General features: G+C 41.1%; 1 protein-coding gene across 2 annotated transcripts in view; it reads right to left on the reverse strand.

The window, feature by feature from the left end:
* Positions 1-11,472: 11,472 nt before the first annotated feature.
* UBE2E2 (ubiquitin conjugating enzyme E2 E2) overlaps positions 11,473-15,276 on the reverse strand; it is a 389,997-nt gene continuing 386,193 nt past the window's right edge. For both annotated transcript variants that reach the window (XM_002814006.5, XM_054552511.2), the window contains exon 6: positions 11,473-12,315. In XM_002814006.5, the coding sequence (XP_002814052.1) occupies positions 12,218-12,315 (98 nt within the window). In that variant the 3' untranslated portion in view covers positions 11,473-12,217. The remainder of the gene's footprint in view (positions 12,316-15,276) is intronic.

Here is a 15,276-nt window from a genome sequence, read left to right on the forward strand (position 1 = left end):
TCTAGGGATGCAATAAATGCATGCATATTGAGTGCCTGAGATCACCAAGGAAGACAGAAGGAGAGAAGACACAGGATAGAAAACCAGGGATCAGAAACATTCAGAAGTGTGGAAGGTCACCTTTGGGGCACATGAGATTCGAACCAGAGCCCAGGGAGAAAAGAAGTTCAGGAAGGAGGGTTAACAGCATGGGCTGCTATGGAGGCCTGAAGATCAGCTTCTAGAAGATGCTGTTGGTGCTGATGATGATTGGTGATCTGTGAGTGGATTCAGTAAAGTGGCAGAAAGGAAGGCAGATTGTGTGTGTGTGTGTGTGTGTGTGTGCATGTGTGTGAGAGACAGAGAGAAGTGCACTTAATGCCGATGTTCACCTCATGTCTTGTTTTCGGGCTACTGCAACTTGATGAGGTTACATTTACCAGGCCTTCATTCTGAAGCCTGGCATTTCTCCCAAGAGTGCCAGTTCTGCCTAATGAGAGCAACTCAAGTGAATCCACAGGAAAGAAAAAGGAAAGTGACATTTTAATTTTATCCAGCCTGAAACACAACTGTACGCAAGGAATGTGCCTGTGATTCTGAATCATAAATGTATCAATGCCTTACTTTATGGAATGGAAATGTGCTCTGTCCAAATTGGCTGTGAAGTGAATAAACATTATTTTTCCACTGAATTCAGCTATAAAATGACTGGAAATCTTTCCATGGGGATTGGGAAAAAAAAAAGAAAAGAAAAGAAAAACAGAGAAACAAACCCACTGCCAGAAGGAAGAGAAGACACAGAGCTGACCACGGCCAGCTCCTGCAGGGCAGAGGTGACTCCGCGCTTTTCTGGGACCGATTTGTGTTGCCTTCTTCCAAATACCTTGATCTGTAAGGATTGCTCTAACTTCCTCCTGCTTTGTTTTTCCCTTAATAGGGAAATAGGGGCTATTATACCCAGTGGAGCTGGCATGCAATATTTTGCTTTGCCTGGGGTCCATTTGACACAATGCTGAACGTTCCTTAGGTTCAAGGGTTTTGGCTGCATAAACTCAGTAATTCCCTACTTCATCAGTTAGTAAATCCGCAATTATATATATCAAGTTTACTCGGACTGGGAGGTGGTACAGCACTGTGCTTTTGCACATGGGGCTTCACAGCTACACAGACCTGGTTTGAGACCCAGCTCTGCCACTTAGCAGCTACACAAGCTTGGCTCTATTAAAATCTCTGGGTTTTAGTTTCCACATTTATGTGATAGGGATAAGATACACCTCAGGGGATTACAGGAAGCATTAAATGAAATTACGTGTTTGTATATACATACACACACACCCCTGTGTTTGTATACATACACACCATGTGTTCGATGCTTTATACTGAATATTTACTGGGTACATATTCAGCAGGGGTAGTAATTGTGATGATGGTGGTGATAATAACAATACACACACAGAATCTTGTCCCAGTAGATTACCCTTTTTTATTCTGCCACAGAGATCTATTTCCATTGCCCAAAGGCACACAATTTTCACAGCTTTCTAAAATCTCAAGGCTTCTACATTAATAGTACTAAAAGAATTTTTCCCCAATCAGAAGGGCAATATTTTTAAATCTACAGATAAGAAATGCTACCATATGCTTGAGAGCCTCCGTCTTCCGCAAGTCACATTACTGCCCAAGAATGTACTGTCCAGGGTGTCTCACTACTTTGTTAGCCAAACAAAATGTGGCCGGAACTGTGGAATGTGTGTGCTGGCCCACGTGCACCTGTTTGTACATGTGATCACAACTAAGGGGATCTTTTTACAGAGTGATGGGAAGGGGTAAGGAAGGGTCTGGAACCCAGGGGGCCGAAATCCTGACACGGTCACTCTTCCTAGCTGGGTAACCTGGGGCGAGTTATTTAACCTTTCTGTGGCAGTTTCCTCACTTGTAAACTGTGGGGTGATTACGCCTCTCTTACAGGGCTTATCCTGGGGATTAGAGAAGGAGATGAATGTAAAGACCCTGGCACGGGCCAGCATGCTAGTGATTCTTCTCACGACACCCCGTATTGCCTTTACTGGTAATTCAGACTACAGAATTTCCTCAATTTTCAATACTCCTGGAGAAATACAGTGGCACATATATCCAAATGGCATAAACTCAGTAGTTTTCAAAACCTGAGTCATGTGGAGAGTAATTCTTCTATTCAGAATGGCAGGAGATCTGTTCCAGTTACAGTAACTTGACTATGTTGTCAATAACGAAACTTTAAAGACTAATCACACAGTGAAATGTATTAATACCAGACAGCCCACTATTTCATCTGTAATTACTACCTTCCATCCTCCTCTTGCCTTTGGACCCCCATGACCGGGATGGATTTCAGGATTCATCACTTAATCAGTTCCTCGCAAGTTCCTTCATTAATTCAGTCCCTTAATTCTCTTATCTGGCTGTCTGCCTTCTCGTTTGTGTGCTGAATGAGCTGAACGTTGCTGGACAAAGCCACACAACTTGGCTGACTAGATTTAACTTGTTTTAGCTCATGAGCTCACACTCCTCGTGGACACTCAACATTGGTTGGCAATCCTACCGTGTTTCTATAAGGTCACTCTTCTCTTTCTGAGATGACTATTTCGTACTTTCTTCTCAACCTCCCACATTCCCTTCCTGCCTCCTAGAAGGTGATCTTGCTTTATTCTTTATTCAGAAAATAGAAACTGTTAGGGCGACTCTCTCATCTTTCCATTTCCAAACAAACAAGTCTCCCTGCATCTAAACCAGCCCAGAGGATCTTCCTTCCTGCGATGACAGACAGGTTGCCCTTCCTACCAAAAGGCTTGTGCTCCCAGTGTGTCCCCCCTTAGTGCTTTTCCAACTGTAATGTGTGTGTGAATTGCCTGGGGAGTTGTTAAAATGCAGAGTCTGATTCAGCAGGTCTGGGCCAGGGGCCCAAGATTCTGCATTTCTAACCAGCTCCCAGGTGATGTCAATGATCTGAGCAGCAAGTGTACATTCCCTTCCCTTCTTTCTCTTTTAGGTCATTTTTATCATCATAAGCAGGCTCTAGTAGCTTCCATTTTTAAAGCTCCTCCCTTGATCAAACATCTCTCTCAAACTACCATCCAAGTCCATCTCCTTTTATTTTATTTATTTATTTTTTGAGATGGAGTTTTGCTCTGTCGCCCAAGGTGGAGTGCAGTGATCTCGGCTCACTGCAACCTCCGCCTCCAGGGTTCAAGTGAGCCTCCTGCCTCAGATTCCTGAATAGCTGGGATTACAGGCACCACCACCACGCCCGGCTAATTTTTGTACTTTTAGTAGAGACAGCGTTTCACCAAGTTGGTCAGGCTGGTCTCAAACTGCTGACCTCGTGATCCACCTGCCTTGGCCTCCTAAAATGCTGGGATTATAGGTGTGAGCCACCGTGCCCAGCCCAGTCCGTCTCCTGTTAAAACAATTCTTACTGAAACAATTTTCTACCCAGGCTGCTTCCACCATTCCAAATTTTACCTTTTTGCTATGTCTTTATTTTTCTTTTTACAAAAGTAATGCACGTTCACTTTTAAAAATCTAAACTTACCAAAATGTATCATACAGAAATGAAACTCTATCATCCCTTAGGTAAGGCTTAGTTATTTTTTTTCCACCTTAAACATTTTAATTTGGAAAAAAATTTACACATAGAGAAGTAAAGATGATACTATAACAAACATCTGTGTATTTGTCATATTTATTGGCCGTGTATCTTTATAAAAAAATCAGAGATAAAATTGAAATATTTTCTATGTGCCTATCTAGTGTTGTTTCCTCCCCTCCCCCAAGGCCACCATCGTGAAGTTGGCGTGTGCATTTGTTAGGCTCAGATCAGCTGCACACATCAGAAACTCCAACACAGCAGTAGGTTAAAGAAGATAAAAACAGACTTCTCTTTCACAGGAAGGTCTGGGGTCTGGGTGGGATGAACAGGGTGCTTCGGTGCTCTGGTCTCAGGGGCCCAGGCTCCAGCTACCTCGCAGCTCCAACATCTTGTAGTCCAGGGCAGCAGTTCCAGGTCCTGCATTTCAGCAGCAGGTAGGAAGTTTAACTCTGGTATGGCTCTTACCTCTGCAGTTCTCCCTCATGAATTTTACTTTGCATACACTTCTGCTATTGACTTCATCAATAATTCCAGTTGCTTTATCTTCCCATAATTCCTCAGAATACTTCATCTATTGATGGTATTTTTTTTTCATTAATAGTACAGGTTTATCATTATTATTATTTGAGACAGAATCTCACTGTGTTGCCCAGGCTGGAGTGCAATGGTATGATCTTGGCTCACTGCAACCTCTGCCTCCCAGATTCAAGTGATTCTCCTGCCTCAGCCTCCCGAGTAGCTGGGATTAGAGGTGTGTGCCACCATGCCTGGCTAATTTTTGTATTTTTAGTAGAGGCGGGGTTTTACCATATTGCCCAGGCTGGTCTTGAACTCCCGACCTCAGGTTATCCACTTGCCTCAGCCTTCCAATGTGCAGGTATATTATTATTATTATTGCTATTATTATTATTATTATTACTATTATTATTTTGAGATGGAGTCTCGCTCTGTCGCCCAGGCTAGAGTGCAGTGGCGCGATCTGGGCTCACTACAAGCTCCTCCTCCTGGGTTCACGCCATTCTCCTGCCTCAGCCTCCTGAGTAGCTGGGACTACAGGCGCCCTCCACCATGCCTGGCTAATTTTTTTTGCATTTTTAGTAGAGACGGGGTTTCACCGTGTTAGCCAGGATGGTCTTCATCTCCTGACCTCGTCATCCACCCGCCTCAGCCTCCCAAAGTGCTGGGATTATAGGCATGATATTATTTTTAAAATAAGCACACTTAAAAATGTTTTAACATGTCATCTCAGGACATTTTGGGCAGGACAGATGGCGAGCCATGTGATTCATCTGCAAGGCTTGGTTCTGGCCTTCTTTGTCTTCTCATTCTACCCTTAATCTCCCCAAGTAATCTCATTGTCTCTCATAATTGCCTTCCCCTTTATACTCTGATGATTCCCAGCTTCACAGCTAGCATGCTGGACCCTGTGCTCTCCTGAATATGAGGCTAGTATATCCAGTGACCCAACACTTCTACTTGGATGTATTCAAGGTACTTAAATCTCAGCAGGTTCAAAACTGAACAACTTTGGTCTTGCTGCTCCATATTCTTGCCCTTGTTGACAAGGTCCCGATGGGCTCACCAGCACCACACCTACATTCCAGACCACAGGAAAGAATAAAGAGGGAGTGGAGGGTGGGCCGCTTCATTTTACAGGATGAGATCTGCAAATTTGCTCCCGTCACTTCGGTTCACTTCTTTTGACCAGAATTTTGTTCCACGGCTATGCCTAGCTTGATGAAGTGTATTAGTTAGTTATTGCTGTGTAACAAATCACTGGCTTACTGGCTTAAATCAATACCTTCTATTACTGCTCACAAATGTAAGGTTCAGGTGGACAGTTTATCTGGTCTTGGTTGGGCTGATGCAGCATCTGCTATCAGTCACACATTGGGTACGTGGCTCTGATCTTGGCTGGGTTCCTGCATGTACTGGAGGATTGGTTGGTCTAGGATCGTCTCAGTTCTTCTCCACATGATCTCTTACCTTCTGGTAGGCTAGCCTGGGGCTTACTCTCAAGGCATGGAAGGAATCCAAGAAAGTGGGGAAGTGTGTAAGGCTTCTGGAGGCCAAGGTTGGAAACTGGCACAAGATAACTTCCAGAGTCTCCTGGTCAAAGCAAGTCACAAGGCCAGCCAAGTGGTGGGGAACAAAGACTCCACCTTTTCATGAAAGAAGCTGCGAAGGATGTAGATACTAGGAAGGATTGGGACCATTTTTTGTAATCAACCTATCACATGGTGGTTGGGGAATTTAGTTTCTAGTGGGGTGGCCATATGCCCTGCTGAAACTCCAATAGTTCTATTTATAATAAAAGGAAGAAAAGGAGAATGGATATTAGGGATAATTTATAGACTCTGTCTCAGAAGGAATCACAGTTCCCCATTCATCTTCCCTAAATAGAGGACACACTCTCAATCTCTTGCCATAAATAATGATAATACCACTCTGACAAAATTTCTATTCTTCTTAACTAGAGCCCATTTCTGATTCTCCCTTGACTGTGCTGACCCAGCAACTCACCCTGTGACCTCTTAATCTACAAAACAAATCAAGTGCAAATTGCTCGCAAACATACTGGGGGTTTAATACATACAGTCTTTTGATTATTTTCTAGTACCTAGCCAGGTAGCATCTTTATGTAAATGTACTTTAAAAATATTCACTTTATAAAAATTTTATTGTTATATTAAAAAACAATTTTTATATAAACCTATTTTTTCTCTCTCCCATTAAAAATTTGTAAGCTATCCATGTAACAGAAATTAACTTGTAACCCCATAAATCTATAAAAAAAATTCCAAGCAATAACTAAACATTACCATTGCCTCCAAATCCAGTAGCCCAAATCTGGACTGACAAGTACACCCTAGTATTTTACTGCACCCATTAAGAACACATGGAAATTTGGGGATTCTTTAATACAGGCATATGTTTTACATTTAAGTAAAAATGCACAGTCATGCTTCATTTTAACATAATTTCCTCATAGACTGCTTAAAGTGAATGGGGTCTCTGGGGAATTAATAATGGCTTCTGGAGTTTCTCATCACACGTTTCTAATAACTGAACATACACTGCTTTTATTTTCAAATCACAGTACTTGAGAGCTGTTTGGTGGTGAGCATAAAGTCAGCTGTTGGTCTAAAGGACAGAGACTAAAATTGTCAAAGTTCATGGTGGCGGCCATCGTCATCATGTGTTTACCTGTTTGTCAGTAGTTTCAAGTTGGAGACCGAACAGACAATGAAGAATGTGATCATCTTACTTCTAGGCAATTTTAGCACAGCGGCAGGCTCACCAGCAGAGTGTGACCTCTCACTGCCCCTTCGTACAATTATGGATTAAGTAAAAGAATCTTGGTTGGTGTTTCTCAATGTGCTCAGAGGCACCAATTGTAAAGCATCTGTTACTTTTCTGTTGCATAGCTGGACATGATTTCTCAGGAGGTCTCAATTTCCTGTAAACCAGGATGTGATTGTCATCCTGAACTCTAACCTCCTAATTTTTAAAAAGAGAGATGAGGGTCATGTTGAGGGGAAGGAGGGGATGCTGTGAGACGGGGACTGGGAGTCACACAGCTCTAAAGGTTGCCAAGGTTAGTGGGTAAGGTTTCCTTCTGTAACCAGAAGTGAAAACTCTGACACTGGGCATTCTGGAGTAACTGGGGTTGGCCCCCACTTTGACTGTACGGATTTATAAACAGATAAGAGAGATCAGTGGTTACCACATCTCCTCCATTTTCCTGTGTGGGTCCCATGTTTAAAAATTCACACATGTTCCTTTTGAGAAATCCTCTCAAAAAGCTTATTCGTCTTCAGACTACTCCTGTTCCTTCACAGAAAGACATACATACCTTAAGCCATGTTCAGAGATGTAAAGAAAGGCTGCAGTTGGTTTAAATCCCTCAGAGGCCTTCAGAAGCAGGAAATGAATGAAGAGGCCTAGGTGTGGAAGCCAGAGAGAGGGGCAGGGTTTTTCAGATGGAAGATCCCTTCTAAAGGCATCATTGTGCATCAAGGAAAACACTGTCTTTAAGTTAAATATTTCTATGGGAAAAACTGGTCCTAGGCATTGCCTAAGATATTAACCTTGGTACCCTGAGCACAAAAGCTCATGTGACAAACAGTCTTGGTTTGTCCAGGACCAAGGGGTTCCTGAGACATAAGATGTTCTGTTTTAAGATAACCTTAACCCACATTACCAGTGCTCACGGTGGAACGTGAGAGTGAAAGGAATGTTAACATTCCTTCTACTTAGCAAAGAATGAATGTTCCAGTTGGCTCCCAAGGTGGCGGCATGGATGTGGGGAAATGCATGGCTACCATGGAAGGTCCTCAAAGGCCAAGCTACTCTAAGCTCCTTGATGGTCTCAACTCCCAAAGATCCCAGATCCAATGTAGCTTAAAATGTTAGGGTTCAGAATATAACTAGGTCAGCTCTTTATTGCCTCTGAGGACAATTCTAGGACTAGCTGAGGTACAGGGTGTGCTCATTCGGCTCCCAGTCCTGGCCCACATATGAAAGTGTTCTGTACAGTAAGGACATTTTGACAGTTACAAAGCCACCCTGAAATAAAATGCAGGTGGTCAGGATACTCTGGTAGGGCTTTTTGGGTGCAATTTCAACTGTTTTCAGTATTAAGTATGAAGACCTCTCTTTTTAAAGATACAGACATCAAAAAGTTGCCATGCCTGACAATAATTAACACACCTTTTATTGCAGTACTGAGATGCAGAGAAGTTCAGGGGTTTTCCAACTGACCTGTTTCCCCATGGCTGATCAAATCTGCATGCAGTACCTCTAAGATTAGAATGCTGGTCCCTCCTGTTTGGTCTCCCATCTAATATCAAGTTCACATTTTCTTCAACATTTTTTTCCCCATTTTTTGAAGATGGCAAAACCCACCACCACCTATAGGAATTGTGCTCCTCCTTGACTCTAAGACTGAATTATGCCAATTCACTTTTATGGTATGCCCTCATAGTCAAAGGAAAGGTGTATGTGGTTTTGTAGTTGACAGTAAGGGCTCTGGTGTCACATGCTCGAATGGGAATCTCGTTTTGGCACCTGGTTAGCTTTTTGTGACCGAGGGCCACCTACACCCTTAAAAGGTAGGCTGAGCTTTTATTAGATGACTTATTATAGCCTGGTATAGTACATCCTGAATACATATTATTTCCTTTCTTTTTAATTCCTAAATAAGTTTACGTGATGAACTTCTATGTTTACTTCCTAATCTTGGAATAAGAAGAAAAGACTGACTACTTCTGCAATTGCTATCATCAGTGGATTCCTGTAGAACAGATAAAAATGTTCCACTTATTTGCAGCTTGATGACAAATTAAGGACACAACCTTTTGAATGATTTAAGATCAACAAATATAATCTCAAACCATTTCCTCAATAACCAATGGTCTTGCCTCAGTCAAGGATCTGCCAACATTTTATCTAACATAGCTACAAATACTATATCTAGCAGTAACTAGTGTGAAAAGTTCAGCATTATTATGGTACAAAATAATTCCTAAATTTTAGAAATGTTATCTCTGTATTTTTAAGCTAAACAATTTTGTTTACTGAGTGTCAAATTACTCTTAAATCTTATTTTACACGCATTTTTAAAAATTTATTGGAATTGTATTGCCGGCTGTGATTACAGATTTCAAGTAAAATTACCATGTTATTTGAAATCTAGACTTAAGCTCTACTAAGTTTGTTGGTTTCTCTGGAGTTTCTCTAGCTTTTACATTTTGAGGGCTGTGTACATTTGTCATGAAGTATAAATAAATCATAAAGTTGGGGAGAGAAGTTTTACAGCCTCTTCATATCACAGATGGGCATTAAACCTAAAAATGGGTCACAGGAAAACAAACAGGTCAGTGACTAGAATTCCTACCAGAGTTGTTGTAATCTTTGGTTCCTAAATATCACAAATTTTTTGTTTGAGACAGGGTCTTGCTCTGTTGCCCAGGCTGGGGTGCACTGGCACAATTATGGCTCACTGCAGCCTCGACTTTCTGGGTTCAGGTGATCCTCTGCCCTAAGCCTCCCGAGTGGCGGGGACTACAGGTGTGCACCACCATGCCCAGCTCATTTTTGTATTTTTTTGTACAGCCTGGGTTTTGCCATGTTGCTTAGGCTGGTCTCGAAATCCTGGGCTCAAGCAATCTCCATCTCGGCATCCCAAAGTACTAGGATTACAGGTGTGAGCCACCAAGCCTGGCCTAATAACACATTTTTAAATGGTCTGATGTACAAATAGATGTGAAATGTGCAATGTAATATATTTATCATTTAAAATGTGTGTTGGCTGGCTACAGTGGCTCAAGCCTATATAATCCTAGCAGTTTTGGAGGCTGTGGTGAGAGGATCACTTGAGGCCAGGAGTTTGAGACCAGCCTGGGCAACATAGTGAGACCTTGTTGCTACAGACAAAAAAAAAAAAAAAATTTAATTTAAAAACTGCCTATAAAGATTGTCTTTAAAGTATTAGTATTATGGGTCTGGTTTAATCCGCCAAAAGTAGGAGAAAAAAGCAGTTTAATAAAATTTTATTTTCAATGGTTCAGTGCCTTTAGTGCTGAATTTTTAAATCTGAAGTAAAAATAAAAAACTTTGTGAGAAACTGTAGGCAATTAAACATTCTGAGCAACTTTCCAAAAATCAGTGTTGTACCATATTGAATTTATTTTTTGTTGAAGAAATGACACATTTCTTTATTTGTTTTTCATCCAGCCCCCAGTCTATGTTGGTCTGTGTCAGGGATTGGCAAACTACAACCCATGGGCCAAATCCCGCGCCTATGGTGGTAAATAAAGTTTCACTGGAATATAGCTCTGCCCAGTGCATTTATGTACTGTCTGTGGCTCCTTCTGCTACAACTAGAGGGTTGAGTAGTGCATCAGAGACCATACAGTGCCCTGCTATGCTGAGAAATGTTTTTAAATAAAATGAATGGTAAAATCATTATTAAAAAGACAAAAAATATTCTCAGGTATTTTGGTTTAGAAGTGGCATTTGCAATATTTAAATACATTTTCTTAGCATTTATTTTTAACTAGTTAAAAACAACAAAAACTGTATCTTTTGAATCAGGTATTTTAATGTTAAAATATTTAGAGGTGGATGACTTATGTTTATAAATCCTACTTTTCAGCAGAGAAGGTGTTAATGGTTCCTTAAATGAGACCAAGAATATGGTAGGGTCTGTAACCGTATGGGGCAGCAGGAGTAGGAGTTTCCACTACGCTTTGTTACACAAATAACCCTGAATTATCAATCAGCAAGTCAGCATGTTTTAGAAACTACACCACCCACATGTTTCCTCTGCCTCCTATAGCTGCACACTAAAATAGCCTGAAGGTGAAGCCAGACAGACACCCTTGTCATTGAATGGGCTGACCGTGACCAATACAGTTGAGTTTACCTCTTTTGCTAAAATCATGGAGAAAACAACAACAACAACAACAAAAATGAACAAAACAAAGCTTGAGGGCAATCACTGTAACAATTTTGAGAGAAATAAAGTTGAAAGTGGCTGAACACAATGATTAGCTCAGACTTCACTTTCACAAGAAGGCTATTTTTGGAGTTACATATTTTAATTGTTGATAAAGAAGGTTGTAACAGAAAGAATGCCCAGTCAATATGTAAAATGATAGCAATTTACTATAACAACCATAAAATCATCAGGCTACTGACAGCTGGAGAAATTCCACATGCTAAGCAACTCAACTCCAAAGACATATTAGAGGTTTGAGATGAAAAATACACTTGAACCTGTAATTGAATTAGACAAGCCTCACTGCACATAGGGCTACAGCGGTCACCAGGACACAAAGCAAATGTCGGGTTACCAGAAGTGCATTTATCAGCCACAGTGATTTATTGAGTGCTTTAATAATACAAGTGTACATCAACTGATCCACAGTCAAAAGTGGCAGGTCCCTAAGAAATTTACAAGCACTTTAAGTAAATCAAAATACATATTATTTTGTTCAATCCAACAGTCTTCTGCGTGAGGGACAGAAGGCTAGTGATAAACAGAGTCTCAGTAATGCACAGTGATTCTGATTGAAGCTTTTGTACAAAAACTTGTTCCCAGTAGCATGCACCCACCAATAAAGACTTCAGTACAAAAAATTAACCCTAAGCACTACATTTAAGTAGAAACGAGATATAATTCTGAATGTTTTCCCAAAGATCACATAAAAGAAAAAAAAATCAAAATCAAATAAACAACAACCAAAAAAAACAAAACCACACAGTAATACAAAGCTTTGTAAGAAAGCTCTTACTATTACAGCTCAACATTGTTTGCACTGAAAACAAAAGTTCCCATCTATGATGAGGTGGGAAAAAATCCCAAATCTTTCAAGTTAACAGAAATCAACAAGGGAATAAAATGAGAGAAAAAAGAGAGCGTGGGAGAGAGGAAGGGGGCAGGAAGAACTGGGATGGGAAGATGGACAACATACCATCACAAAATGGTTCCAAATGTAATAAAAATAGGAAAATAAGAACCGAGGTCTGGGGGGTGGGCAGGGCTACCGATGCACTTGGTGAATGTGCTTGCACAGGTCCCACGGGGCGGCAGGCAGCAGGCCCCTATGTGGCGTACCGCTTGGTCCACTGTCTGGCCATCCGGTCGTGCTCTGCTCTGTTGGTCATGTACTGTGTGGCGATGCTGCCCACCAGAGGGTCAGCTGCAAGGAAAGCAGAGTTGGGAGTCAGTAAATACCAGCACCGTGGGGGAAGGAGTGTTCAGAAAGCTGGCAAGGAGTGGGAGGGTAGGAGATGAGACGCTGTTGTTCTAACCTGGACCACCATTGCTGCGGCTGAGCCAGTCACCTGCTGCTGACAGACTACATTTCACACCAGCTGCCCCAAGAGTCACCTATCTGTATTTTACCGATAGCTCTTGTCGTATTTTTTGACAAGTCTTATTCTCTTTCCCTGTACCCACCACATACTTCTCACCTTGCTTCCCTTGTATTGGTTTTTTTTTCTTTTGAGACAGGGTGTTGCTCTGTCACCCAGGCTAGAGTGCAGTGGCATGATCACAGCTCACTGTAGCCTTGACCTCCTGGGATCAAGCAATCCTCCTCCTGCCTCAGCCTCCTGAGTAGCTGGGACCACAGGTGTGTGCAACAATGCCTGGCTAATTTTCAAATTTTTTTTGTAATTTTGGGGGTCTCACTATGTTGTCCAGGCTAGTCTCAAACTCCTGGGCTCAAGTTATCCTCCTGCCTCAGCCTCCCAAAGTGCTGGGATTACAGGTGTGAGCTGCCTGTCTTCATGTAGATATTTCACACAGAAAAATGCAGGTGGGCTGTGGGCAGGGGACTCCTGGGCTCTTGATGAGCTCTCTTGGGAAGAAGTCTGGCGGTCTGGACAACTCCTTACCCTAGGCTAGCACCACAGGCAGGTGGCATTCTCCTGCCAGATTACCTTATCTGAGGAGACGTCAGAGTCTGAGCTGGACACAGTCAAAAGAGGGGAGAGATGGTCCCCTTCTTCCTCAAAATTTGGTAACATCCAACCTACATAGCTTATTATTACAAAAATACTAATAGATGTTAATAATAGCTAACACTCACCATGACTTACCCTGTCCTAAAACTCTAATATGTTAATGACATGGATTTTTAAGGAGCTGACACAGGAGGAAATTGGAGCATAAGGAGGCTGAGTCTCTTGCCCTACGTGGAGAAAGGGGTGGAGGAGGGCTTGGAGCCAGAGTTCAGCCTCTTAACTACAGGGTGCTGGGAGATAGCTCTCTATCCAGAATACTGATTGGGTCAACGTTTAATTAAAAAAATTGGGGCACAGTGGCTCATGCTTGTAATACCAGCACTTTAAGAGGCTGAGGCAGCAGGATCGCTTGAGTCCAGGAGTCTGAGCCTGTAGTGAGCTATGATCGTGCCACCACATACCAGCCTGGGTGACAGAGTGAGACCCTCTTTAAAAAAAAGACAAAAAAAAAAAAAAAATCAAAGCAACTAAAAAAAAAGTAACTTAGGTTCCTAAAGATCCCAGATTTTACTCTTTTCCCTCCAATTCTCTAATTTCACTCTTTCCCCGATTTATATTTCCCCTATTTTTGGTATTGGGAATTTGGGTATATTAGAGCAGTCAGGTAAGGAGGAACCAATAGGGAAAATGAGAAAAATCATCAAAAGCTAATGTTTAGTAGGAAAAAAATAGCAGAGAATATGGAACTATGTCTGTGGCCCAACACCACTGGCAACTTGGGAATATCCTGAGACTAACCTTGTAAGGCACTCATGGTCATACGTTCTCAATATGGAAGGTATAATAGAAACACCACTTTTTAACCTATCTGCTGAAGCTGATGATAACAAAGCCTTTGAAAGCCTGCTCAACAAGCCTTGCTTAAGTTTTCCTGGAATTGTGTAAATCTTGTAATAATTATTCCAGGGAGAAGCCAGTTTCCTACATTCACTTATATCACAATTAGTAGACTACTTAGTATGTGGGTTTGTTCAAAACGTTTGCCTCTCTGCCTACTCTTTGTGATTCTTCTTCATTTTCTCAGATGTTGAAATGAAAACTCTACCATTTCAACCAGTCCAGTCAAGATTCAACAAGATTTAAACCAGCAATACCAAATACAGACACAAAATATCTGGCAATTGGCCAGGATACTTTTTAAAAAATGTAGCCTTTCACTTGAGCTTAAGTAATGACATTAGAGTATTAGGGGCCAAAGTGAAATCTGAGTCACATTTCTCTACCTTCGAAAAAAGTAATCTTGTTCTGATTCCTGGCATTCTAGAATGCAAAGAGTAGGGTGAAACGTGGGCATCCTTAATAGCTTAAGTCTGTATCACTCAAGATAGGTGTTTAATTAAACAGAACTTATATTAGTGAAACACACTGAAGATCCATTCTAACTTACTGATCAAGGTAAGGCTCAATGTCAGAAGAACGACACTGACTTATATGTTCCACCTCAAATCGTACCCACATCCAGACTGTACACACTGGGAATAAGACAGGTCTGCCACTTCAGCTCAAAGGGGGTGGAGGGAAACAAATGAAGAATAAAGGGAACAAGAAGCTGTGGGGTGGGAACATGTGTCATATCAACTGTTAACAGTATTTCAGTACAGGCACAAGGAGAAACAATGAAAAACAAGTTAGAGTGCTGGTAACAATTAGCGTGCTTTGTGCAAACTTTTTTTTGCATGCTTAACATTTAATTGCTTTCAAGGTTCTTTTACATTTTCAAATTTGATTAAAAAATTTTTTTCCCACCTGTAAAATTATACACACTAACCATAAAACAGTAATTAATAATAATTTAGAAAACCACCTCAGACAATATGCAAGACAGAAAGTTGAAAGTAAAGACCATCTCATGTATAAATCCACGCAAAGAAAACTACTGTTAACATCGTGGTATGTTTTCTTCCTACACTTCTAAACATATGATGTAAAAAAAAAAGGGATTAATTTATAGTCTGCTTTTGTAATCTTTTAAAAAATAACTATGATTTTTATACCGATATGGTAAATAACTTTTTACATACATAATTGTAGATCTACTTCATCATTTCTAATACCTGAATTAAGAACCAATTTCCTGTTTTTAGATGTTTGGGTACTCTCCAACTTTTGTTTTAAAAACAACAATGTGAGGA

The sequence above is a fragment of the Pongo abelii genome, chromosome 2, assembly GCF_028885655.2.
Source record: "Pongo abelii isolate AG06213 chromosome 2, NHGRI_mPonAbe1-v2.0_pri, whole genome shotgun sequence".
NCBI lineage: Eukaryota > Metazoa > Chordata > Mammalia > Primates > Hominidae > Pongo > Pongo abelii.